The sequence below is a fragment of the Camelus bactrianus genome, chromosome 5 (genome assembly GCF_048773025.1).
Source record: "Camelus bactrianus isolate YW-2024 breed Bactrian camel chromosome 5, ASM4877302v1, whole genome shotgun sequence".
In the NCBI taxonomy this organism is placed as follows: Eukaryota; Metazoa; Chordata; class Mammalia; order Artiodactyla; family Camelidae; genus Camelus; species Camelus bactrianus.
The window spans coordinates 26,375,357-26,401,993 of NC_133543.1; the positions used below are offsets into that span (position 1 = coordinate 26,375,357).

At 41.5% G+C, this 26,637-nt stretch overlaps 1 protein-coding gene across 1 annotated transcript in view; it reads left to right on the forward strand.

The window, feature by feature from the left end:
* The window catches only part of THSD7B (thrombospondin type 1 domain containing 7B), a 763,775-nt gene that overhangs the window by 429,780 nt on the left and 307,358 nt on the right, over positions 1-26,637 (forward strand). The window contains exons 11-12 of the mRNA XM_074363581.1: positions 17,609-17,738; positions 21,776-21,879. Coding sequence (XP_074219682.1) covers positions 17,609-17,738; positions 21,776-21,879 — 234 coding nt within the window. The remainder of the gene's footprint in view (positions 1-17,608; positions 17,739-21,775; positions 21,880-26,637) is intronic.

A 26,637-nucleotide genomic window follows, 5' to 3' on the forward strand; every position in this document is an offset into this window, starting at 1 on the left:
TTGTTCTAACCAAGTCTGTTTTGGCTTTTAAGGATCAAAGGTCTTTTTACAAAGCTTACAAAGCTACATTAAGTAAAAAGGGGCTTGTTGGGAGGTTATAGCAGGAAATCTCACAGATGTCCAAAAATAAGAAAAAGACAGTTTGCAGGCATATGGGAGCTAGAAAGGCAAGCAGAAACTGAGGCTTCTCCCTCTGGCTCTCAGAGCCAGTGTGGTTCCTCCCATCTCTGCTTCCCTCTGTGCACCTGCTGCCCCCGCCCCTCCTAACGGGCTTCCTTTGAATCTCTGCTCTTACAACTAGCAGAAGCGGGGCCCAGCAATGGCTGTCTAGCCCGAAACCTACAAACTTTTTACGTCAAGAACCCAACACCGACAGAAACTTCCTTTCCTTCGGGGATCTATATTCAACTTACCAAGTAGGAGTCTGGTGGCCAGGTTTGTGTCAGGTCCTTCAGTCACTCAGCAGCCCGGGGATCAGCCCCTCAGGTCAGGACCCATCTGGAGGTGATGGACAGTGGTGCAGAAAGCAGCAGGAACTGACTACGGGGGCCTTCCCCTCTGGTCAGGGCAGTGGCTCTTGACCTCTCCAGGACACCCTTGCTCAGCAATCTGGGAGAGAACTCAGAACCTGACCTTCCTCCCTCTGTTCCCATCAGTCCGTCAAGGTGCTGAACTATAGGCAGAGGTGTGGTGGAAGCTGCCAGGATCCTTCCACCACAAGAGCTTAGGTTTAGGAAGAGAGCTATTGTCAATTAAACAGAAAGATAGAAGAGGGAAATGAAGCTCCAGGGAATAGGAAGGCAGTGGAGTGACACTTCAGGTAGAACAGACACTCGGAAGAAGGAGAAGGCAGTCACCCTGTGCGTGATCTGGGCCAGAGGTTTTACTTCAAACAAAAAATGGAGTCTGTGTGCACCGAAATTTGTATCAAAATGCCTGTGCTGTCATTCCTGTCAATAGTCTGTCATAGGGGAGAGGGTATAGCTCAAGTGGTAGAGCACATGCTTAGCATGCACGAGGTTCTGGGTTCAATCCCCAGTACCTCCATTAAAAAAATAATAATAATAAATAAATAAATCAAATTGCCTCTTCTGCAACCCCCTCCCCCCAAAAAAACAGAAATCTATCATGAACAATATTGTCTTGGCTGTCTTAAAAAAGTCAAATAAATAAACAAGCAATCAAAATAAACAAATGTAGATTTGATGCATGGGGTTCTGTCTCTTACACCTAAAATCCACTGTTTTCCCTTCTAGTTTGCATCTAAAAGTTGCTTTAAAGCACTGTTAATCTGCCTCATTCAACAGTCAGGCCACATTAGCATAAATAAACCCTGTGACTCACATGGATAGTTCTAATGATTTATTCTTAGTCTTGGTGGCAAAAATCTAAGTTTCTTTGAATGTGAATGCTTTCTTTTCAAAATGTTTCTACTTCTGGCTGGTTTCTTTCTCCTATCTCTAGAATTCTCTGCATGCAATACAGTGTGACATACTATAATCCTTATTTGCTTATAGAGGTGAATGAGTTGCCTTTCAAAAACCAAGGTACTCATTCTAATTAGGGGTTTACTTTTAGCTTTTCAGTGTACTTTCTACAAAGACATAGAATAAATTAGTTTTGATTTAGCTGGGGTGTTACTTTAGGTTTATTAAATAATTTTCTGCAATTAAAAAGAAGAAATTAATTCCTTTTCACTTCCTTGGCATTGCTCCAATTTTAATGTGATTTTAAATCAGAGAGTGGTTTCAGGAAGTTTCTGATGCATTGGATTAGTTAATATGATGGTGGATTTATAAACTATTTAATTTGTGTTACTAAAACAAAGCTTTGGGTTAGAGGTGGTGTTACATGTTGGGATCTTAATATGTCACTTTGGAACTACAGGTTTTATAAGAACATCAGATAATTTATGTATGGTAGCAAATCAGAAAGATATTAAAATCCATGCTGAAAATGAAGTAGATTGCTGACAGCTTAGATAAACAACTTTATAAGTGCTCCCTAATAGAAAGATCGTCACTGGATATCCTGCTAATCTCTTGAAGTTCCTTCAAAATTAAGTTACTACATGGAGATGGTTCAGAGAGCAGCTGTTGAATGACTTATTTTCATTGATAAGGAAGAAAATATCCCAAAATAAGTATGCTAAGAATGACAGATTCTCTGTTATTTGAGATCTTTCCAAGTTAAATTTCATTTGCTCTGACACCTAAAGTACCCTTATCATAACTTTATTTAGAGACCTTATAGATGGTAACGAAAGTAGGAGTGTAGACTGCATGAATGCAGTGACAAGGTTCTTTTTTTTTTTTGATTAATAACTTCTTTAATCTGGAAAAGCAAATGAAAGTCCATGTTCATTTCTAGCTTGAGCCAACGACACCTCTGCCACTGCTGAATGACTCCAACACTTTTGAAGCTGATATGCTTGATTGCATCCCATTTAGCATTTAATTCTATTCTGTCTTGAGCTTCTCTCTAATTTGTTTATGTGTAGTGGAAGGAGCGTGACCTTTAGAATCTTAACACCCTTATGGTGGACTCCTGGCGTTGCCACTTCTTAGCTGTGTTCTGAAATTCAGTTAACCTCTCTGAGACTCTGTATGCTTATCTTAGGATAAATATAACGTGGAGCATCATAAGACAACTTGCTTCCTCGAGTTTTCTTTTCCTACGAGAAGAGGCTAGCTCAGTGTGATCACACCCTGTTTGTCCTTTGTTTCATAGTTTGTTTCTTCTAAGTTGTAAGATCCGTGAGTACTCAAGCTAAAGCCGTGAAAATTAATTTTTTCACAGAAGATACTTAGGTGTGTGTGTGCGTATGTGTGGGGGAAAAGGGAGAGAGAGAGACTTTCTTCTAGCAGAACAATAGTCAGAGTTTAGTAAATTTATATTGTAATACATTGCATGGAATCTGAAATAATATGACCAGCCAGCTCACACAGGGTCTTGGACTTTGAGGAAGTCTGTCTTTTCCTACCCATTTCCCACCCACCACCCAAATTTGGCGACAATTGAGTTCATTATAGCAGAGGGAGATCAAAATATCAGCTGATTCTAACCCCCAGAATTAGACAGACTTAGCTACCTGGTCACAGGCCTTGCTGGACGCCTAAAACCTTGAATGAGCATAGCTGCAAACAGATCAGAATATGTTGTGTCCTCTGAGCAGATGTGTCCTGGAGAAAGAGAAGATAAAGAAGGGAAAGTATGTCCACTCCCTTCTCCCAAAGTTGTGATTTAGGTGTCACTTGTCCTTCCCGGACCACAAGTGAGGGAGGCGGTGGAGTCCAGGGATGATGAAGACGGAGGAAATGCGTCTCCTCTCACGTGGCAGGAACCATCAGGACGGCTGCCTCCTGACAGTCTCTGGCCAAGCAACCTTGTGAATTCAGTCCTGCTGCCCTCTGTCTCTCTTCCTTTCCTCTAGCTCTGCTGGCCTCCATTCTAACCAAGCTCGTTCTGTCTTGCTCAGACTTTTTACTTGCTGCTCCTCCTCCCAGAATTGTTCTTCTCCCAGGCTTTTGAATGGGTGCCTTTTGATCAGGGCTTTGTTTTCTGTTCAGATGTCACACCTCAAAGAGTCATTCTCTGACCACCTTAAGATGTCACCACCTTCCCCTTCTCTTTCTTGCTTATCACTCCGTGCTGGTTTCCTCTTGGCACTGCCCAGTCCCCCAGCTGGAACGTAACTGGCACTGTGTCTTTAGATGTGCTGAATAGTGGCTGCCACGCAGTAGTGCCTAAATGGTTACTGAAGGGATGACAATGGATGAACGTATCAGTCATTGAGTAGAGCTTTGCATAGGGCTTACTGTACCGAATTTTGTGCCGACCGCTGGGAACATTAAGATGAATAAGATGAGGTTACTTTAATCAAGGGGCTTTTCATTAGGGGATTCAAGTGTGTAAGTGTATTCTTTCTAGAGCAGGAATGTGCACAGGGTATTAAGCAGCCAAAGGAGGATGTCTCGCTGTAGCTAAGTGGTTAGAGGAGGCAGGATTTGGTGGAAAAGGAGTTTCCAAGTACATGGGGTCCAAGTATCTTAAAGATGGAGGAGGCCATGCTTGTAAAGAGGCTTGGCGGTGCGAGTATCCGTTTTAATTCAACGAATTACAGGCAGCCTGTGATGCTTAGGATGCACAAGGCATATGGGGGAGAGATAAGAAATAGGGTTAGAGAGACACGCTAAGGAGCCAGCTCATGAAGAGATTATGCACTCTGAGAAGTTTGGACATTATCTGGAATTCTGATAGACAATTTAAATTTTCAGCATGGGTGTGATAGTATCAGACTTGTGTTTTATGGGAAAAAAATAGTACAGAAAATAATGAGGTTAGACAGCACTGGAAACCAGTGGAAACGAGTATGAGGCTATTCAATTATCTGACCAAGAAATGAAGAGAATCTGCTTTCTTGAAAACAAGTAAATGTGAATTATAAGTAAGCATCTAAATTTCTGTAAGTCGACGTTGTTTCATAGCGTGTCTTCATGACCTGGTATGTACTGAGTTCTCCGCCCATCCAGTGGAGGTCGCGTAACTGGGTGATTATGTAAACCCTCTCTATGGCTCAAGGGATTTCAGTGCAAAGAGAGAAACACACAGTAAGCAATGGGCACAATGGATCCAGGACGGAGCAAACCCATCCTGGCCACCTCTCTGAGGGTGTGTGCGTCCAAGGAGTAAAATGAGCCCAAAGACAAAGAGGTTCTCACTAACTCACCATGTTATCACCATCGGCTCTTATCAGGATCAGCAGTATAATCTGCAGGGCCCAGTGCAAAATGAAAATGTGAGTGCCTGGCTCAAAAATTACCAGGATGTTTAAGCTGCAACAGAACATTAAGTCAGAGCCTTACTGAGCCTGCGTGAACCCACACGGATCATATGCCCAGGATGCTGGTTCTGTCCTCATTGGCTTTCTCTAGGGGCCAGAATCCTAACTTTGACATTTGCTTCCTGGGAACACTTGTCATATCCTGTGGCTAAAACACTAACCCAGATTATTGGATTAGCATTGTATTGGATCGCAGTTCTTTTTTTTTTTTTTTTAACATTTTTTTATTGATTTATAATCATTTTACAATGTTGTGTCAAATTCCAGTGTTCAGCACAATTTTTCAGTTATTCATGGACATATACACACTCATTGTCACATTTTTTTCTCTGTGAGTTATCATAACATTTTGTGTATATCGCAGTTCTTACACTTGGCTGAGAGCATTCAAGGATCAGAAGAAATAGGAACAAGGCAGTGGCGGGGTCGGGGGCCGGGCAGCAAAGCAGAGCAGCAGGTGAGGACACATGCTCTGGACCCAGACTGCTTGGGTTTCAAGTCTTCTCTATCACTTCAGTGGCATCTTGGACAACGCACAAAAGCTCTCTGTGCCTCCGTTCTCTGACCTGCAAAATGGGAATGATGAGAGTAACTGGGTTTTAGGATTGTTAGGAGGACTGGGTTGATGCATGGAAAACACTTGGCAAGTGACTGAAACACTGTAAGTGCTTGGGTCTTGTTTCTTATTGTTTTGGAGATTATATTCTGGAGCGTGAATCTGGCTGTTTCATATAGTACAAACATTACCATTCAGGGTGAGGTCTGTCATTCAGTGAGCAGAGATGCTCCATTTCAACATAGTTGAATTTACTGATCATTTACTTTATGATTTTTATTTTTGTGTTTTTAGATATTTTTCCTATCCTAAATACAGAAAGCTTGTACCCTGTCTTTTTCTTTGGAAAAGTTGACTTGTGCCTTTAATAATTCATTATATGTATGATATTAGATAGGAATCAAACGACTTTTCCCACGTGGAGACACTGACCTCCTTTTCTGTCTTCTCTACGCACCCCAGGGTGCCCAATGATCTAGCCACGCTTGTCAGGGATTTGTGAGCCATGCTCTTTCTAGAATTTGATTCTGGGCCTTTTACAAATATTATTCGCTCTGCCTAGAATTCTCTTCCCCAGGTTATTATGTAGGTGATCCCTGACCTCCTTCATGTTCTGGTTCAAATATTCTTTCTCATTGAGGCTTTGAAGTTTATTGCACCCATCCCTCCCGCCCCCCACATGCATGCATTCCCTAGCCCTCCCTTCTACATTTTGTTTTCTTCTGTTTTGTTTTGGGGTTTTGCACGGCATTTAATTGACATACAAAACACTAAATAGCTGATACTATTTTTTAATTATCTTTCTGCCTCCGTTAGAATGTAAAGTGTATGAGTGCAGGGATAGTGTTTTCTTGTGTTTTGATGTATTCTCGATTTCTAAAACAGTGTCTCCTCCTTTGAGAATTTCAAATTCCTCTTCCAGAGTAATCAAGAACTCCTTTTTATAAACAGTTATGTCTTGGGTATCCTACTAGATGGAGTAATGAAAATTCCAGCTGCACCCATGTATTAATAGAAGGCATGTGATTAGGAAATCTCTGGTGACTTCTTATTTTTTTGTTTATTCCTTTGGCAGTGAAGGCCAAGATAGACAAGCATCCCAACTCTGTCTCTCTGTCAGATCACGTGACTTTCTAGTCCACACACTAAGGGAGTTAGGCTTCGTGTGTGTGTGTGTGTGTGTGTGTGTGTGTGTGTGTGTGTGTGTGTGTGTGTGTGAAGGGGAGGGTGTCTCTGACCAAACCTGGCCCTGTGCACTGACCACAGGCTTTATCACTTGTTTCCTGATTTACCGCCTTCATTAAAAGCCAGGATCTTACCACCAGCAAGGGAGAAATTTCTCCAAAAGCCAGTGCTCCAAAAATTTTCCTTAGTGTTGTATTTTTAGCAGTGCATTTATGAAATGTTTTAAAGGCATTCCAACGAGAATTGCAAAGGAGACAGGAAGAAAAGGAGGAGGATCCTGTAGGACATAGCAACCAATTGTAACCCAATTGCCAATTGGTACCCAAATTGTAACCCAGTGACCATTGGGTATTTATAAGTATTTTAGGATAATTGGTAGTAGTATTTCTATGTATGATACTTTCTATGGTTATGTTTAGAAAACAAACCTTATCTTTTATCAACCTGTCCTGACATATTTACAGATGAAATTATGTGATATCTGAATGTTCTTTGAAATAATTGAGTGTGAGTGGGTGGGTGTGTGTATAGGTCAAACAGGCTTGGCCATGTAATTGTTGAAGCTGATGGATGGATACATTGGGTTTATTTGATATGTTTGAAAATTTCCAAAGTTATAAAAGATAAACATTTTACATCGAACTAAAAAACAAACTTCTCCAGCAATCTATTTTTTTCTATGCTAACAGAGTTTCACCAGATGTGTACCCTGCCTCATGGGTGGAAACTCATCTCTCCCAACTCCCCATTTAAGAAAATAAGTATTTGGTCAGTGTTTGTATGTTCATGCAGTCAGGACTTTCACTCATTCATCCTTTTATTTAGTCAACAGTCATTCATTAGTTGTCTCCTTGGTACTAAGACCTGGAGAGACTCACTGTTTGGAAGATTTCTGCTTGTCTCTTTCTGAGACAAGAAGACAGTAGGATACACTGTGGATCTGGTGGAGGCTTGGAAGCATAAGGGGAGGGCTCCTTGGCTGAGGGTGGGATGGGAAAGACTTCTTGAAAGAGGGGACCCTCTGATCAGTCTCAAAGGAAGCTTAGGGGTTATCTAGATAAAGGAGGAGAAGAATGCGCTTACCCCCTTCCCCACACTAACCTGTCTGCCCGCTAGCAGTTTTGTATACTTACCAGATGCCAGATGCTGAATGACTACTTTACATTCCTTTACTTAATTCTTCGTCGTCAAAGTCCTCAGTAAGGTGATCTAATTATTTCCCGGGAAATAAGTAATTTTCCCAAGTTCACAAACCTGGAATTCTAGATTCACCGATTCGAAAAGTCATTTTATTACATCCACTCGAAGCCAAAAGAGGAATTTCAAAAGCTAGTGACAAAATAATGAAGACAGCAAGATGGGTAATAACATGAACCTCATACATAAAGGAGATAATTAAGAGTCTTTGTCTAGATTGTGCTAAAATTTAGAGTTGAAAACGAAAAGCTTTATTTTAATTGGTTTGCCTTCACAGAGTTATTTTCCTTTGAGTTTTCCTACCTTTATTCCCAAACTAAAAAGTTTAATATCACAGCTGATATTAATATCTGAGCAATTCCCCACACACCTTACATTCAGGTAAACTAGTCTTTCTTTACATGTAGACACATCCTGGAAGGGACATTGCAGAACGTTGCAGAGAGCAGGATTTCTGTGGTTGAGTGTTGATGAGTGCTGATCCATTTGGAACATGGCAGGCTCCAGACAGCAAATGGGCGAGTGATGTGCTTCACTCCTTTGTGAAAAGATACGAGGATCTGAGATTCTGGACTTTCTAGCAGAAGTTTCCACTCCTGAAGGTTCTGTCCCTAACTTGAGTCCTTACTCTGCTATGGCCCATGAGCTTGACCCAGAAGCCCTTCTGTCCTCTAGCTGTCAGCACGATCCTGGGCATGAGTATTGTCCTTTCGTGCCCACGAAAGCATGAAACATTAACAGGATAGGGAGACATGTATTATTTAAAAGGATTTTTCTAACATATAGTTCTGGATTCATGACTAATAATGATGACAAGATCTTGAACTTGCATCTTAGATGACATCTGTGCCTCCTTCTCAAACCCATCTGCACACAGTGCAGTATGGCGTGGCAGTGTAGTTCAGTCTTAATGCTGACTGAGTGCCACATGTCAGCGAGCTGTAGCAGGCAGCCTCTAGACATTTCATCTGCTAAAATGAAAAGGGGTCAGGTTGAGGGGGGAATAAATCCCTGTCATTTCCTCACGCACTGGCAGCAAGAAAAGACAAGTGCAATGCACCATTTTAGATAGTGTTGGTAACCGTCCGCCTTTATAGTACACATTTCCATTTATGCCCATTACGATGTACTTAGCTTGAGGGCAGGCTGCGTTTTTTAAAATGTGTTGAGAGCAGTAACAAATTAGTGGGTGCTCATTTGCTTCTGTTGCTTGGTTAAGCATGCTGCATTGTCTTTTTCTGTTTTACATATGGATGAATATGACATGTTAGCTCTAAGTGTGCTAAGTCAGTGGTTCCCTGCCTGGGAGATTTTTAAAACAGATCCGTGCTTGGGCCCCACCCACCAGAGATTCTGATTTAAATTCTTCGGGTTGGGGGACGTTAGGAGTCTGTACATGTACCCTCTGAGATTCTAATACAGAGTCAGGGTGAAGGACCACGTGGATTGAGGAGACAGCAAGATTAGCTGTGCGGGACTTAGTTGGGATATTTAAAGAGAGGAAAGGCCAGTAAGGCTAGCTATCCAAACTGGAAATGTTTGAAGAGCATTAGTGGTTGAGAATAGGAAGTAGAGGAAATTGGAGATGGTCTCTAGAAATTTAACTGTTGTGTAGGCTTCAGTGAGTATGTTGTGCCTACCACAGGGACAAAAATGCTTATTTGCTCAACTGTCATCCTAGGTGGCACATATGAAAGTGAGTTGCTTCTTTCAAAGTCCATAGTAAAGGCTTACATGAATGAAGTACAGTATATATATCTGTAATTTGCAAAACACTTTAAATCTCATTCCTAACAGCTGTCCTGTGAGTTGGCTTGACATTATTGCCCATGTAGGACAAGCAAGAAAATGGAAGCTCTAGAAGGTTAAGTGCTTTGCCCACGGTCGTATAGCAGTTTGATAATGAGCTGGATTCGAAATCTGAGCCCTAGGGGTCTTGTCTATTGCCCGAGCCGCTGAACTTGGCCTGTGTGGCTAAGTGAATGACGATTATGAAAAGTTAAGACTGTAGAAGATTTTTTTTTCAGGCAGTATTTCAAAATGAAAGATATATATGGGTATCCTGGAGCCTTTTTTTCAGCACTCCTGGAAAGTTTAGCAGAAGAGCTTTGCAATTGTGTTTAATTTCGTCTGGATATGGATGGGCTCCGTGTTCATCTGGGAGGACTTGGAGGTCTAGCTGGGAGGGAACTGGGGGGAGGAGACAGCCCTTGACGTATCTGCTCTCTGCAGGGAACACCAAGATGAAGAGGAAGGAAGGATATGAAAACTTCCTACTCGTGGTTCTTCTAGGGCTTTGCATTTTTCACCACTTAAGCCTTCCATTTCTCCTTGAGCGAAGAGAGAACGACGTATGGGATCGATGGCCTTTGGATAGTAAATACAAAGTTTATATTATCATTTCTGAATGCCTGTAAAACTATGGAGAACGTCTCCCATTATTCTCCATCCATCGTGTTTCACTTCTGCTTTGCTGGGGAGGTTTAATAATGCACGCATGTACGCTTCAGTGTAACACGCTGCACTGCATGCGTCTCCTCCGGATAGCAGCCACCTGATAAGTATTTATCAATGGTGACAGCACTGTATGGGTCAGTGCCTCCCTCTAAGAACCCAGAGTCTGGGTTCTCCAAATTTAAGTGGGACATAGTCGGTCTGGTGAATCCTGTTTTTGTACTTTTTCTACAAAGGAAATCAGCTCCAAATCTCAAAAATGATTGTGAATAAACTAGAAAGGGGATATTCTCTTGTGTATAATTAATCAGGAGAGAGAATCTACATTTTAGGGGATTTAATGTTGAAGAAACTCAGGCTGCCTAACATCATACTGGGATCTCCGTCTGTAGCATTAACTTAGAAACAGACTCCTTAATGACCATGTGGAATTTTTTGCCAAGTGAAGCTTGTTTTCTCCTCATATTCATGCTCCTCTTTGATTAAATGCCAGCTCTTTTTAGTTGTATAGCATCTTTGTGATGTGTTTATCGTAAGAACACATAGAAAGTAGCTCTGGTCGATTATTTTGAGGTAAGCCCTATCTTTTTCTTTCCATTTCATTTTTAATTTAAAGATTCATAAGCAAGTGTGCTCAGGGCACAAAACAGTTTTCTTTGGATGTGTGAACTGCTATCTCAAGCAGAATTCTGTGGCAAGAAATAAAAAGGCCCAATGATCAGATTAAATAGATAATTTTAAGAACAGCAGTGCAGCCTGCCTTTTCTACACATTCGAAATGCAACCCTTCTGCTGAGGTGAGATACAAAATGTGCTTGTTTCTTGCAGTCATGGGGGTGATGGTCTTTTTCTGAGTGATCATGTAATTTTTCATACAAACCGAGGACTTTCTGAAAGTGAGTAGGTGAGCTCTTATATTATAGCCGGGAAAACAGGCGTTAACTGGACTGTCCTGAGGAAACAGGATGTTTAATGACCCTACCTGTTCCTCTCCAATGATACCAGAAGGTGGCTGGTGCTAATTGCAGCTCGAGTTTAATTTACTAGAGATATGGAATGATTTTAAGCCACCCATGGTCTACTCTTAGATGCCCAGAACACAGATGAAACCCAACACTGAAGGGAAGACCATTTTTGTCACATTATTCTTTTATTTAGAAAGAGCCTCAACTAATGAAGCTTTTCTCCTACTATTTTTTAAAATCTTTCTTCTCACCTTCTCTCTTGAATCCTTACTCTGCTGGAGGAGACTCCCTGTCCCAGGCAGTGTGGACATACTTTTCATGCAGTATCTCATTTAATCCTCAAAACGATGATATGAAATAGAAACGTATATTTGGCCTGTTTTACAGCCAAGGAGACTAAGGCTTAGCATGATTAAAGGGATTGTGTGAAATCTAGTAAGCACTAGCGTTGCAGCTCAACCCCAGGAAGTATTTAACGTGTGGTTTTTTACATGATATGAATCTTAAAATATCACTGGTGCCATCCTTTGGCTTCAGGATCGATGGATTAGAGAGGAATGATCAACAGAATCTGGGTTGTGTTTGTTTAGTGGTGAACTAGACTTGTAAGTTGGGAGGAAGGAGGAGCACCGGGTGAGAACTAAGAGTTACATGGTGAAAAGTCTGGTAGGATGTTGGTGCCTTGAAGCAGATAGGTGGCTGAGTAAAAAAAAAAAAGAATTAAATAAAGCCATTTGCAGCAACATGGATGGACCTAGAGATTATCATACTACGTGAAGTAAGTCAGACAGAGAAAGACAAATCTCATATGATATCACTTATATGTGGAATCTAAAAAAAGTGATACAAATTCTATTTACAAACCAAAAATAGGCTCACGGACATACGAAACAAGCTATGGTTATCAAAGGGGAAGGGGGGCAGGAGGATAAATTAGGAGTTTGGGATTAACAGACACACGTTACTGTATATAAAATAGATAAACAGCAAGGACCTACTGTTTAGCACAGGGAACTGTATTCAATTTCTTGTAATAACATATATTGGAAAAGAATCTGAAAAGAAAATATATATTTATGTATGTGTATAACTGAATGATTTTGCTGTACACTGGCAACTAACATTGTAAGTCAACTACACTTCAATTAAAAAAAAATAAACCAGAAAAAAAAAGAGAGAATGGGTGGCTGAAATCTATTAGACCTGTTAGTAACCGAGACATTTGAGAAATGAGGAAAGCCAGTGCGGTCACTTTGCATAAACCTACCATCAGAATTCTGCAGATTGGTGTTGGAGTAACTTCTGTGTGTGACCAGTATGTCCCCATCCTGCACCTACTTGTCATATCCGTGTGCCTTTAGGAGCCTTCCCTCTCGCATCCGTCTCCAACCCTGCCTTCCTGTCCCCCAGGGCTCACATTCACCATGCTCTCCCTTGCTGTACTTGCTTTTACCCTATTCTCACATTTCAAATCAATTAGAAACTTAGGGGGTCAATTCTTTACTTCAAATCATTGACTGAGTAACCCCGGTGTCAGGGCTCAACACCCATGACTGTTCAGTTCAGTGAAATGTGTCCCAGCTTACCTGGCCATAAATCACCCAGAGGTGATCTTTATGTGCTAATTTCCACCACCTTTGCTGCCACCTTTCCGGGAAAGTCTTGTGCAGACTTTCACTGAGGGTCTATAAATATCCCTCACTGTTTGTATCCACTCATGTGAAATATGGCTCTTGATCTTTAAGTTGTCATCTTCGCTAAATGTTACTTCTTTGGACTGCAATTATTAACTTAAGTTTAATTATGTCTGATGACTTACTAATGATAAAATGTGCATAAGTTAAAATTGAATTTAGACTAGTTGTTTATTAGCCATAATCATGCTTGAGCAGTTGTTTCTGTTTGCAAACAGGCACTTTAATTTATTGTTATTTTTCATAGACCTAATGAGGTCGGAAGCCTCACTCACAAAGCCCTACAAACATTGCTTTAATTGACAATTGAGGCCTTCTGCCAGCAGGAAGGAAGCAGTATCCGCTGGGAATAGCAGAGATGCTGATGTGAACTCCTCCCTGAAATGCCCCTTTCTTTCTCTTCATCTTACTGTAAAGTCTCTTTTATGGAAAAATCATGGGTTTTGATATCGATTTAGCTGCTGTTTTAATCCTAGCTAGATGACTTTGTGGAAATTATTTTCCTCTTATACCCTCTATTTTCTGATCTGCAAAATGGGTATAATAATAATAACAACAATAGTAATAAGAGCCAATCTCATAAAGTGTTGTAATAATGAGATAGCGTATGCATAATGCCAAGAAGTGGATGTGACATAGATTAAAGTGATAATTCTGGAATTTCTAACATATTTTACATACTTATTTAATAGAGTGTTTTCCACCTGCAAAAATACTGTCTTTGCCTGTCCATATCTCCTTCCCAGAAATCATTTTCTTCTTGTATATTCAGGGGAAAGGGAAGCTTTGTTGGACATCACTTCCTGAGAGCTTCCACTTGGCCTTTTGCTCACCTTCTCTTGTCTGAGTTCAAATTATGATGCTGGTGCTGTCAGAGGCATCCATTTCTTTTGTTGCTGGTTACCTCTCAGATTTATGGAATTATTGTCCTAGTGATACCGAACTGCTACCCATGTGCTGGCTTCAAAATACAGGTCGAGTGAGAAGACCATGGACTTCATCCCAAGTGTAGACACTGCCTATCCTTGAATTTCCCATAACATGAGCTAAATCATGTCTGTTCTGCATAACTGACTGCTGTAAGTTTGCTCATAATTTGAGGTACTTTCATTTATAGGGAGGGGAAAAATCCTTTAAAACTGAATGCTAAATTCATGAGATTCCAATGTTCAAGGAAAAAGAAACACAGGCATAACCACTTAGAAAGAGAAATTCTTAACAGGTATCTCACAGATCTGGTGGTGTTTACCTATATTACGATCCTTCCTTGTTTCTCTCTCTTCAAAGACATAAATATTTCTTTATTTCCATACAGTGCCAACCAGTTTTCTCTCTGGGAAAACCTGACCTCAATTCTAAAAGTTTGTTTGCCTGTAGAATCCAGCCTTCTCAACTTCACCTGAACATGATAATCAATGCAACTCCTTTTCCCAAACTTTGAATTATTTGACCTGGAATTACACTATAAAGCAAATACCTCTATGTGTGTGGTGGGGTGTGTGTGTGTGCGCACGCGTGCACGTGTGTGTGTGTGTGTGTGTGTGTGTGTGTGTCTGTGCATGCCTTGTGAAGGGAGAGGCATTGATCCCTGTTCTCTCTCAGGGTGGGGTAAAGTCGACCTTTTCATTTTTCTTATTGTCTTCAATCTTTATTTCTGGTCTCCTAACACTTGGACAAAGCACACTCTCTCACACACACACACACACACACACACAGAAACCCACATTCATGTACACATCCTAAGGATAAACAATAATTATCAGAGTAAGTACAATGTAATTAGAATTAACTGAAAGTGGGGGAAGATACGTTTTCCTCAAGGCATAATTTCCTAAAGGCACAATGTCCCCACCCAAATGAGGATAGCTTGTATATTATTATGCAGAACTGTTTTAATTACACTTTTTTTTTCTATTTAGCTTTCTTTTCTCTACTCCTTACTGGGCCTTTAACTACATTTAGAAAGGGGCTGATTATACCATTCCTCTCCGTCAAATAGTAGCAACTCTCCTTTGACTTTATAAGCATGCCCTGTGGGAAACAGGTAGCCACTCATATGGGGTAACTGGGGAAAATTTAATGAAGGAACTGTTACAGAGGAGTGGACAGGGTTAATGTAAACAAACAGTGGGGCCTGGCTAGTGATGGTCCGGAGCCTGAAAGTTGACAGAGATGGGAGCAGTTAATAGAACTCAGAGAAAGTGGCTGTAGGACAGTGGCACTCGGTACAAACTGTGGCTTTGGGAACCAAGGGAACCAACTTTGAGTTGATTGCGAGGATGAAATCTGGTGGAATAAATACCCTAATCTCTCTCTCTCTTCCTTTGTTAACTTTTTTTCCTTCCATTGTGTGCCCCAAAACACCTTTGGCCAAAGCCAGCCAGAAGCCAATGGACAAGGCTGCCACTAATAAATATCTTATATGGTCAGATCTCTGGGTATAAAGCAGGTTAAAGAAAGGCAGAAAAAAAAAAAAAGGAGCAGATGGAAAAGATCTCCTTAACTCATAGTTCAAGGTTATAAAAGTGGGTTGGTCTCCCCTTCTCATAATTACATTAAAATGGTAGAAATTAATTTTAGAAGCCCAATTCCTCGTCAAAAACAAAAGAAGAGGCCCGTGGATGAGAGATCTCAACTCATTTATGGTAGAGTCAGTGGGCAAAGACTGAAAGATGGAGAAACTGAGGGTGCGGCACAGGGAGCAGGAAGTGGGTGGTGAGAGAAGAGGAAGCTTGTCTCCCCAGGAAGGCTCTTTAGAACCATGGTGGCTGGTCGGATGGAGGGCGGGAGTGAGGAGTGGGATGGAAAAAATGTATACAGGTTATTTAAAGTCTGTAAATAACCAGGAGAGGCATAAAAATAGTGATATAGTTGTAAAACGTTGAAAGGTGGTGCAAAATAAATACTCAGCCATTATAGCAGAAGGTCGATAGATAATGTCGAACGTTAATAAATCAGGAAGAAATGACATAAACGTATTATTTATCGATTTGGAGGTAACCACAGAAGAACTAAATGCACAAAGAGTTCAGAATGTTCTGGGAGGAGGAGGACAGGGAATGGGCTGTAGGTCAGTTGATTCTCACTGTAGGAAGTCTTTCTGCACTAAAAATTGTTTAAAAACCGTGTGAATATAGAATTTTCATTAAAGTGCCCCTTTTTTCCCCTTTTGTTTTGCTCCACTTAGTTTGCTGGATTTCTGGAAATTTTCCTCTTCATATGGGTAGGTCCATTATGTGTCTCAAAACTAAAAACTAATTCAGTTTTCTCCTATGCTTCTTCCTCTCCACATTCTTTACAGCCCTCTCTGAGCTCGTCCCCAGTCCCCAGAGGTGCGCTGGCACGAGCGTTATACACAACTCTGCCCCCGAACGCGGTGTCTTTCTCTGTGAAGTCCACAAACCTTTCCATCTCAGTGCCTTTTCTCAAACTATTTCCTTGACCTGAAATGGCTTCAGCCTTTAAAAAAAAAAAGAAACCGCCCTATTCAGCCTTCAAGTCCCAGAATAAAATCTGCCTTCTCCAGGAACTGTCTTTGGTTTCCAGAGTTAAAAGTGATTACGCTGTCTTCTGTCCTCTCCCAATACTGCACCACTGTCCAACGATTCTCACTCTGTAGGGTCTCATAACTAGTTGTGTAGCTGTCTGCCACCTCTTCTTTCTGTGTAGTTGTAAGTTCCAGAATTTGTATCTGTGTATCAAGTGCAGTATCTTACGCATAACGATTAAAATAGTTGCAAAGCACCATCGTGGGTTTCTGTTGTTCTTGTTGACTCAGGAGGATCTAAGATGATGAAGTGAACCGCCTCCGTGTTAAAGTGAACACCAGCTGTCCTTAGGTTGAGGTGCCTGTTGACACTTGTGCTGCTCAGCAAAATCACCAAGTAGGCAACGTTTTGTCCTGTCTTCATCGTAGTGCCTCTTCTCTAAATGCCAGTTAGACACATATTACCTCCGGTTATGAGGAATGAGACATTTAATAAACTAATCCCCATAAATAAATACGATACTAATGTATTAATTTTAATAAGAGTGTTTGCATAATAAAAAGTAGCCTAAAGAAGAAAGTGACTTACCTGAGGGGGAGAATTGCTAATAGTTAAACTTCAGGCCCCTGAGCTGTTGTTTTGAGATCAAACTGGCTTTTTGGAGCCTCTCAGACTACGCCACAGAACTTTTATGGCATAGGTAATATAGACTCTGATTAATTTAAAATATATTAAGGCAGTGGGATTAATAGATACACATTACCATATGTAAAATAAACAACAAGGACCTACTGTACAGTCCAGGGAACTATATTCAATTTCTTGTAATGAGCTGTGTGTAATGGAAAAGAATCTGAAAAATATATGTGTGTATGTGTATAACTGAATTGCTTTGCTGTACACATGAAACTAACACTGTGAATCGACTACACCTCAATAAAAAATAAGAATTAAAATATATTAAGACAGTGGGAAACAATCTTTGCATGTTAGAGCACGTAGGTTTGAAATCACAATTATTAAGTGCGGTGTGTCTTTCTCACGGAAGTGAGATTGAGTCCTAATCCCTGGGCTTTGCTTGTTAGTCTCATTCCCCAGGTAGCCTTCCCACCTACTCTTATTTCTTCTATTCTTTTTTTTTTCTTTTTTCAATTGCTCCCTCACCCTGGATTTTTCTCTGCTTTCACATAAAAGAGCACTATAATTTTATTTTTCCTTTACTTTAGGAAATGCCACCATAAAACAGTCTCGATACAGGATTATCATCCAAGAAGCAGCCAGCGGAGGCCAAGAATGCCCAGATACCTTATTCGAAGAGCGAGAGTGTGAAGATGTCTCGTTGTGCCCCGTGTATCGGTAATTAATCACCTTTTAAAATAATCCTTAGACCTCAGCATAACTCATGACCTATTTTCTTTCACACAAGATATGGTTACTATATGAAATATTCATAGTGAGAAATAAAAAGAGGTAATCTTGTTTATTGTCAAGTACCTCACTGTTTCCCCCTCTTATTTTGAATGTATTTTGAGAGAGTAAAGACTATGAAAGTCTAATTAACAGGAAAAAAAAAAACCAAAACCATGGTTTGACTGTAATTGAGCTGCTGGAGTTCTGCCACCAGGCAATTAATTTTCAGGATCAGAATCCAGAGAGATTCAGGATGAGGTCCTTACCTGGAAAACACACACACACACACGCACGCATGTGCGCGCGCACACACACATACCTTACCTCATTCTGTTGTTCTCATCCTAAAGCTTTTAATCAAGAACCAAGGACAGATTTGAACTTCTTTAATAATTGCTTATTTTAATTCAAAAGTGGTTTTGGTTCTCAATTTTAATCATATGCATATTTTAAGAAATCTTAGAAAAAAAAAGTTTAAGTTATGGATAATATTTTTTTTTAGAAAAGAAGATGAGTAGTTTTTAAAATACGTATGTTCCCTTTTGGCAAGTTGGTGATTATTATTTATAAACACAGTACCTTTGTGTGCTTTGTCATTAACTTCCATTCTTTCAACATTGGATTGAAACATCACTTTAAAGTACTTTTGGATTAAATTTAATCACTATTGGGATTTGCTGATTTAAAAAATGTCTAATGTTTCTCCTGATTATTTGAGAAACTGTATGTTAAAGCTGTGGAATTCAAGGGCTAATTTACTCAGCTAATTTACTTTTGGTTTTTTGGGGTTTTTTTTTTCCAAGAAGAATTTCCATCAACTAAAGTTTAGAATGTCATTGAAGATGTCCAAAGTATTATCAGTTTCATCCTTCTTTCCTCCCATTGTTTCTGTCTGATGACCAGTTTGTAGAGGAGTTGAACAAGCCCTGGAATAAGCCCAGACGGCCAGTTTTTCCATCAACCACAGGGCCATTGTAAGAAGACTGTCAATAGCCACCTTTTTGTGCCACATGTAAATAATGGAAACTTGCGAGCCCAGCAGAAGAGCTCTCAGGGAAAGTAGCCCGTTGAAAACAATTAGTCAAATCAAATATTATTAGACATTTTCTTATGAACACAGTGCCGTTATAATCAGAGAAGATCCTAGAAACTGTTTGTGGGCTCTTTCTGTTGTCTGCTCTCTTTACTCTCCGGTTGTACTTCAATTTAACCGCTCATGTTTGAACTAGTTTCCCCTAGTGACCTCTTGCCATTTCCCCCAGAAATCAGTTCCACTGTGCGTGGACTGGATCATTGTATCATTTCTCCAGATGTGTTTAGTATGTGTCCAAGTTATCAGCATGATGCTCTGCCCCTTAGTAAAGCATGCTTACGTTCTGAGCAATACGGTGCCAAGTTAGGTTTGCTTTCCCCTCATTGGTATGTTAGGAAGGCAAGTTAATGTAAACCTTTATCATTTTCTTCTGATTCGTCTCTCTTACTCCCTTAAAGCGAGATATTCACAGGTTTACCGAACTAAAGCTGAATCCAAATGTCTACAGAAATTTTCCTGTGAATGTGAGCACTTCCCAGCATGTAAAGTTAGTAAGTGCTGGGGAGGAGAAGTTTCCCCCTCTACCCGGTCTTGAGTTCTTGTGGTTGGACTAATAATAACATTGGCATGAGACATATTAGCAAGAGAAAAAGAAACATTTTAATTAATGTGCATGGAGATCTCAGCAATATCAGACCTAAGGAGTGGCCAAACCAGGCAGCTTTTATACTCCTTAGACAAAGAGACAATAAATTTGTGAAGAATTGACAAGACAAAGAAATGTAGGTTTTGGGTGCTCAATCTGTGAAGAATCTATGAACAGAGTTTGGGCTTAGGGTGGTAAATTAAAGAAGTAACAAGGTTGGTTTGTATAGTCCCCAATACCCCAACTCTGGCAATGAGGTGCCCTTCTTCCTCCAGGTGCAGGGAGGGCACCTTTCATATGGGCGATTTATTTCCTGCTTTCAGGGAGACAGAAAGGAAGGTCAGGGTGTCCCTCTTGCACTGGTCATTTCTTAAATAACTTTAATTCAGAATAATCAGTGTGCAGTTGAGGCACATTTTGGGGTGGCCTAGCCTGGACCCTAACATAAGCAAAAGGGAAGACACCGTGTAGCCCTGTATACACTGGGCATGAAGGTGTCGCCAGGAGGCTGTGGCTGAGCGTCTAGGGACTTAGGACTGACAGCTGGCTGGTCCTGACTCGTGCAATCTCAGGCATGTCACTTCACCTCTCTGAGACCAGTCTTACTCTAAAACTGTGAGTCTAGCAGGAGAGTCCTGAAAATTTCTTCCTTCTATTTCAATCTCTGCAGCGCACTTCACTGGAATGAATTCCTTGGTCTCACTTTGGTCTAAGAAAGCCTTTGGTGAACTTGAGGGATCTGAGTGAATGAAAAGTTGAAAAGCCGGATTAAACCACCTTACCAGTGCAGTTCCTGTGTTTTGGAATTACACTTAATGAGTCTATGCATCTATGAAGGAAATATGTAACTACTTGAAATTAATAGGTGGTTTCCTTAAATGTGACAGGTTTTTCTATTTGGCTGTTTCCTGATTTCACCCCAACTCTTCACAATATGGAGGCCATTTGAATGAGATCAGTGATACCTTTTTTTTTCACTTTTACATTTTAATGTACTTTGCTTGGTTCTGCAAGATGATCTGTATCTGCTGCCACTGCCTCACTTATCTCCAATTGTCCAAGAAACCTGAGACTCAGTCTAAGTGGGGCAGAAGTGGTGGTGAGCGCTGATGTTAATGACTGGCTCTGCCAAGCGATCTCCATGTCTTGTATGAAGCTATGTTCACATAACTAAGAGGGGCCTTTAAGGTGACTTTTCCTGAGCAAAGGAATCCTGCTCCGTGCTCTAGTATACATCGTTTTTCTTTTGCTGAGACTTCTTTTTTAAAACACATAACACATAATTTACCATCTTAACCATTTTCAAGTATCCAATGCAGTAGTGTTAATTGTATGCACAATGATAATCAAAAGGTCTCTAGATTTTTTTTCATCTGGCAAAACTGGTCAATAATATTTTTACTTCATGTTTCTGTTCATTTTTTTGAAGTTGCATTTCTTATCAGAGGTATTGGCTCATGTGAAAAAAGTATAAAAATGTCCTTAGTGAAAGAGTAGAATCTGTCCTTACATTTAAGGTGCAAGTTTTCTGAAACATTCTGAAGACCCAGGTTTAAGGGCACAGGTCATAGTCTGTCCCGTGGGTCATAAAAATAGAGAATTTTGTTGGCCTTAAAAACAAATACTGGAAAACCAGAAGGCTTCCTTAGACACTGTTTCCTCTGTGGAATAGAAACGTGGGTAATTCCTCAGAGACAGATCCATTCCTTTTCCCCGAGATGAGCTATTACATAAGATAGGTCCCCATGGTTCCCCACTGCCCTTTGACTCGATAATCTGTTGAGATATTTGAGTTACCCCCAAATTACTAGGCAACACCTTATGAAGCATTTAAAGCAAAAGATCAAGTGTGAAGGTTTGCACCCCAAATTTTCAGATGTTCAAACCTTGATTCTCTCGTGCTCCAGTGAGGCATAGGGATTTTCTCTCTTTTATTTTCTTTAATTGTTTTTCTTTAGACAGCGTTAAGTTCATAAAGAGCTAAGCCCTCTAGATTTGATCTGTGTGTCAAATGCTTTTTATGATCACTTTGCTATGTGAACTAAGATATGTGTGCAAAATATCCACATTAAAAAAAAATGGATTGACTGCATCAACCATGGATCTGGGGCAGAGGGTCCTACTGCCATCCCTAGTGTGTGCCAGCACTTCCTTTTGTGTCCATTTTTATAGATTTGGTTTCAAATCCATCTTTATTGAAGTTCACTCTTTATGATTTCGGATTTCCAGTTCATCTGTTTCAAGTCTTTCTTTGATATGTTTGCCCTGGTGAAATGTCTAGTCTGCTGTCCTTTGTAATCACAGGTGGAAGCCACAGAAATGGAGCTCCTGTATCTTAGTGCCCGAGTCGGTCAGGCAGGGGATAATGGGCACCAGCGAAGCCTGCGGAAAGGGGGTACAAACCAGAGGTAAGGGAACTTTAAAACGGTTTTTCTCTTCAGAGGTAAGTCAACATTATGTTATTCTTATAAACTGTTGCTCTATTTTTCTAGTTGGTTAAGTTGTGACATTGTTGGGTTGGATGATTTATATTTACTCGTGTTTGAATTTAAGTTTGGCATTAGTAAATGCTGCTATTAGACCATCTTTTCACCATAACTCGCTAGTGCACGTAAGGACTAATGCAGTCGAGGCAAATATCTGTTCTCAGCCGTTAGCACATTCTGATGCCGATGTTCCAGATGCATGTCGAATATTAGCTGAGGAATGAAGGAAATGTCAAGATTGGACCCAATAAGGTATATTGTACTTCTTAGGTGCTTCTTAAATATTGGTTGCATGAACTAATTAATCATAATAGTCATGACTTAAACCTGATTGTTATAGAGGTACTTACTGTGTGTTTTGCATGTAACATACATACAGAGGAACTATTAAAATTTCTGGAAGGCATTGTGAATAGGCTTCTGGATCTGGGTAGACATGCCTTTTATCATCCATGTCTAGAAGGTGTGGCATATCAAAACCTCTGAAAAGCACTCAGAGACTCATCAGATAGCTCACTTTTCTGTTTCATTCATACCGGTGATATGAGGCTTGATAAGAAGTGCTTTCTTTCTAAAATCCAATACTCTGATGCTAAAGGGATATATGTAGCAAAATCAGACCTTGTAGGACCAACTGCATATCACCAGTCTCATAAGTCTCCTAAAAGGCATGTTTAGAATTGTCCCCTTCCTGTTGCATAGGTCATTGTGTTAGTTAGAATCAGTTACCCCAGCCAGCACTGTAACTTCTTTCCTTGTTGGTTCAGAGACATGAGGAGCCCGACATGGGTGGGTGACAGTTTTAACTTCCAGTTCAGTGGAATCATTGTTGTGTTTTAGTGGAAGCGTTCCTCCCATAGGGTAGCAGAGCCTAAGATCGCAGAGAAACAGGAAGCAGAAATCTTACGAGTGGGTCACTAGCGGTAATAGTGAGTTGTGCCATTCTCATACCCACCCCTGGGCTCCTGGACCTGTGAATCCTGCCTCTGGGAGAAAATAATACACCATATATTGGAAGTTTCTGGAAAACTTTTCCCCAGCCCCGCAAGGTACTGCCACCTAACCAGTGTTGTAAATGAGTCTCCAAAAACCTTTTAACCATTATCTCAAGTCAGCTGTTTCAAGACACAGTGAATTCCATGAGCCTGGGCCCACTGCCGCACCTCACTTGCTGTGAAGTGAGTTCCTCGATCAGAAGCAACGTGGTGAGGAATGCCATGACTGTAGATAAGCATTACGGAAGTACGTGGGTGGTAGGTAGTTTTGGCAGAAGCACTGCATGCAGGAAAGGCAAATTTTTATCCTATTTGAGTAAGTACCTATTCTGGTAAGAACAGGACACGGCATCTTCTATGATGGAAATTGTATAACGTAATCAACCTGCCACCATGTAGCTGGCTGATCACCTTGGGGAATGGTGCCATCTTGAGGACTCAGCATTGGCCCCTGCTGCGCAGACTGGGCGCTCAGATGTGGCTGTGGCCGAGTCTCCCTGGTGAATGGAAGTCAGTGATACTGAACCCATGCCTAACCTTCATTTCTACCACCAGGGCCACTTTGTTCATGAGCTCGCTGGACAATGGCATAGCTGAGGACAGAGGCTGACTGGTATCCACAGCCTGGGTTGTCCTATCCACTTGATTATTAAAATCTTCCTCAATTGAGGTCACCCTTTGGGGAGCATTCACATGGCACACAGATATTTTTCACATTTTTGCCTGTTCAGAGAAGTCCATCCAGCTACCACTTTCCTAAATTTCCTTGCCATCAATTTTCTAATCATGTTCCTTCTCAGTCCCTGACCAACCAGCAAAATCATTGGCCGCAGCCTGCAGATAGGTACGTAACCATACATCTGACTATTTCTCCCTGCGTGCAAAGTGAGCAGCCAGGTACACTGCTTGAAGTCCCGTCCACTGGGGAGACTTCCCTTCACCTCCGTCTCTCAGGGATGTCTCAGAAAGGGGCCCTAGTGCTGTAGCTGTCCATTTGGGGGTTGCACCAACATGTCACGCAGCACCGTCTGTAAACCAGGCCCACGTCTTCTTTTCCTGTGTCAGCTGAAGGTAGGAAACTCCCTGTGAGGACGTAGGTGCAGCTGGGAACAGAGAAGGCAGCTGGGCCACTCCTTCCTGTATCTTACTGTGCCTTCAGGGCCTCCATGGGTCGGAACACGTACATACCACTTCCATCTGATGCTGGAGTGCTGTTGTGGGTGCCCCACCTTATGACTTGATGGGTCAGGTAATACCCAGTTCGTGACGGGCAGCTCAGGTTGCCTGGTAAGTCTAGTGGCCCATGGCTCAGCATTCAGTCTCTACTGATGCCCAGTAGCCAAAAGCTATTTCTCAAGTGGAGACTAGCTGTCTGCAGAGGACGGTGGGGCTTTGCTCCTCAGTCCAAGGACCTGCAGTCCACCTGTGGGCACCTGCCAAAGGCCCCAAACAGCACCATCTCCACCTGGCACTCCAGGCACCACTGCCTCTGCTGGACCCCGTGGTCCGAGCGGCAGAGCAGCCTGCACTAGACCTGTTCCAGACCCTTTTCTTGTTTAGGGTCCTGCTCAAAACCAGCAGCTTTTCAGATCCCTTGGCAAACGGGCTGGAATAACACACCCAGCTGAGGACTGTATTGCCTCCAAAATCTGCAAAGGCACATCTGATACAGGCTGTGTCTCTGTTTTGGTTGTAGGAGGGTCCAGAAGTAACAGCATATCTCACCTCAGAAGGGGGATTTCAGCATGCCTCACGCCGCTGGGCCTTCAGACATCTCACTGGGGTAGAATGCCCCTGAATTTTCTCAGATTTATTTCTTACACTCGGCCATGAGAATGTCTTGCCTGTGAGTCCAGAGTAGCTGTTTTTTCTCGCTCACTAGGTCCAGTCAGCATAATGTCACCAGGGTAATGAGCCAGTGTGATAACTTGTTGATGGAAAAGGGATCAAGATTCCTGCAAACTAATATGTGAAATAGGGCTGAAAAGTTGATAGACCCCCCGAGGTAGGACAGTGAGGATGTATCGCTAGCCTTGCCCACCGAAAGCAGAGTGCCTCTGGCAGTCTTAATTTTCTCCAACTATGTTAGTATTGGGGGTCAGGGCTCCAGCATATGAATTTCAGGGATCACAGTTCGGTCCATAATAGTTACATCTTGGAAATGATGTCCCTGTCAGAACATTTGCAGGTGTAAGTTTGATTTGCAAGGTAGTATGATTCAGGGCTGCTACAATGCTATCCAGGGACTGTAAATTCACGGAAGGGACCACTTCCTGAAAATATTTTACTTTCCTATGTCAGAAAATTGTTGTAATGATACCATCTCGTGATTACAAGACTTGTGCCTGCTTTCTGTTGGAAAGTTGTTATAAAATATCTAGATCAGCACGATGTACGTGAACGAAGTGCTTTAAAGAAGGCACCTTTGTGCCGGGCAGAACTTAACTCTGTCTAGTGACCTAGACTTCGATGCGCCGTGATACTAGAATATTATAATGGTTGGTTTTGATTACAAAGCCATTTAGTACATTCTGCAGAGGCATTGCTCCTAAATTATGTAGAATCTTACCACAAAATGGTAAATTATTTTTACTATCTTAGACATAGTTTACTTTGGATCTCAGTATAAACGGCGTCTAACTGGAAGGCTGTGATAGTCCTTAGACTAGGCAAGGTACCTACTCGAGTTTTCCCCAAATTATACTTCAATATTAGATAATTTCTAGTAGTTAGTTTTGGGGAAATTTGTACTTTTAAAGCAGTAGGTTTGGTCTCTAGTTTGAAGATAGTGGAGCAAAGACATTTCTACGCTCATCTTTTCTCTAAAATTATGTCAAAACCAGCAAGGAAAATAATGTTCAGTGAGATCCCCTTTATAAAATTGCTCCCCAAACCTCAGTCATAATGTATGATGTAGAAAGTGGGTGGAGATACTAGGTAAAGTACCTTGTAGAACAGGATTTTACGTAAGTGTTGGCAGAGGTGAAGGTGTGGGGGCTGAAGAGAAACAGGGTGATGTGGTCTGGCCAACTCCAGAAAGGCATCACGTTCTGCAGAAGGAATTACACAAGGTTTTGTGTGTGTGTGCGTGTGTGTGTGTGTTTAGCAGGTGGGAGGAAGGCAGAGACACCCTCCATACCTGGCCCTTCACCCTGCACAGTCAGGCTCCTACCTCTTCTTGCTCTTATAGGAGCCTGCAGGTTTATTCTCCTTGGATATAAGACCAGAGGGGTGGTGGATTTCAGACAAGAAGCAGAGGAGGGTGAGACGAGGGGCCAGGCTGAAGTCAGGAGGGTCAGTGGAAAGTCTGAAGAAGGAATTGTGAGACCCTCAGCCCTTCCTCCCCTGCTTTATCATACTGCTCAGACAGCTTTTACACTCTTCAGTCCTGTGGAAGCCCAAGCTGTCTGGAAACGCTTTCAATTTAAATTTCTGTTTGAGAATATTTTGAATCACAGAGGGAGCGTGAACTCAGGCCATAAAGTCGTGGAAAGGCCAGCTGGGGGTTATAAATTCTTACAAGAGACTTTTGTCCCCTCTTCACCCAGTGTTAAATCATAGCCATTCAAGTGGCCTCGCCGAGATGTTTTGCTTGGCATGTCTATTTCCGGTGCGTCCGTACCCCGAGGGCCAGCCTGTGTGGTCATCATTTGCGTTCTGGGGTCTTTTATGAGATTCTCCATAG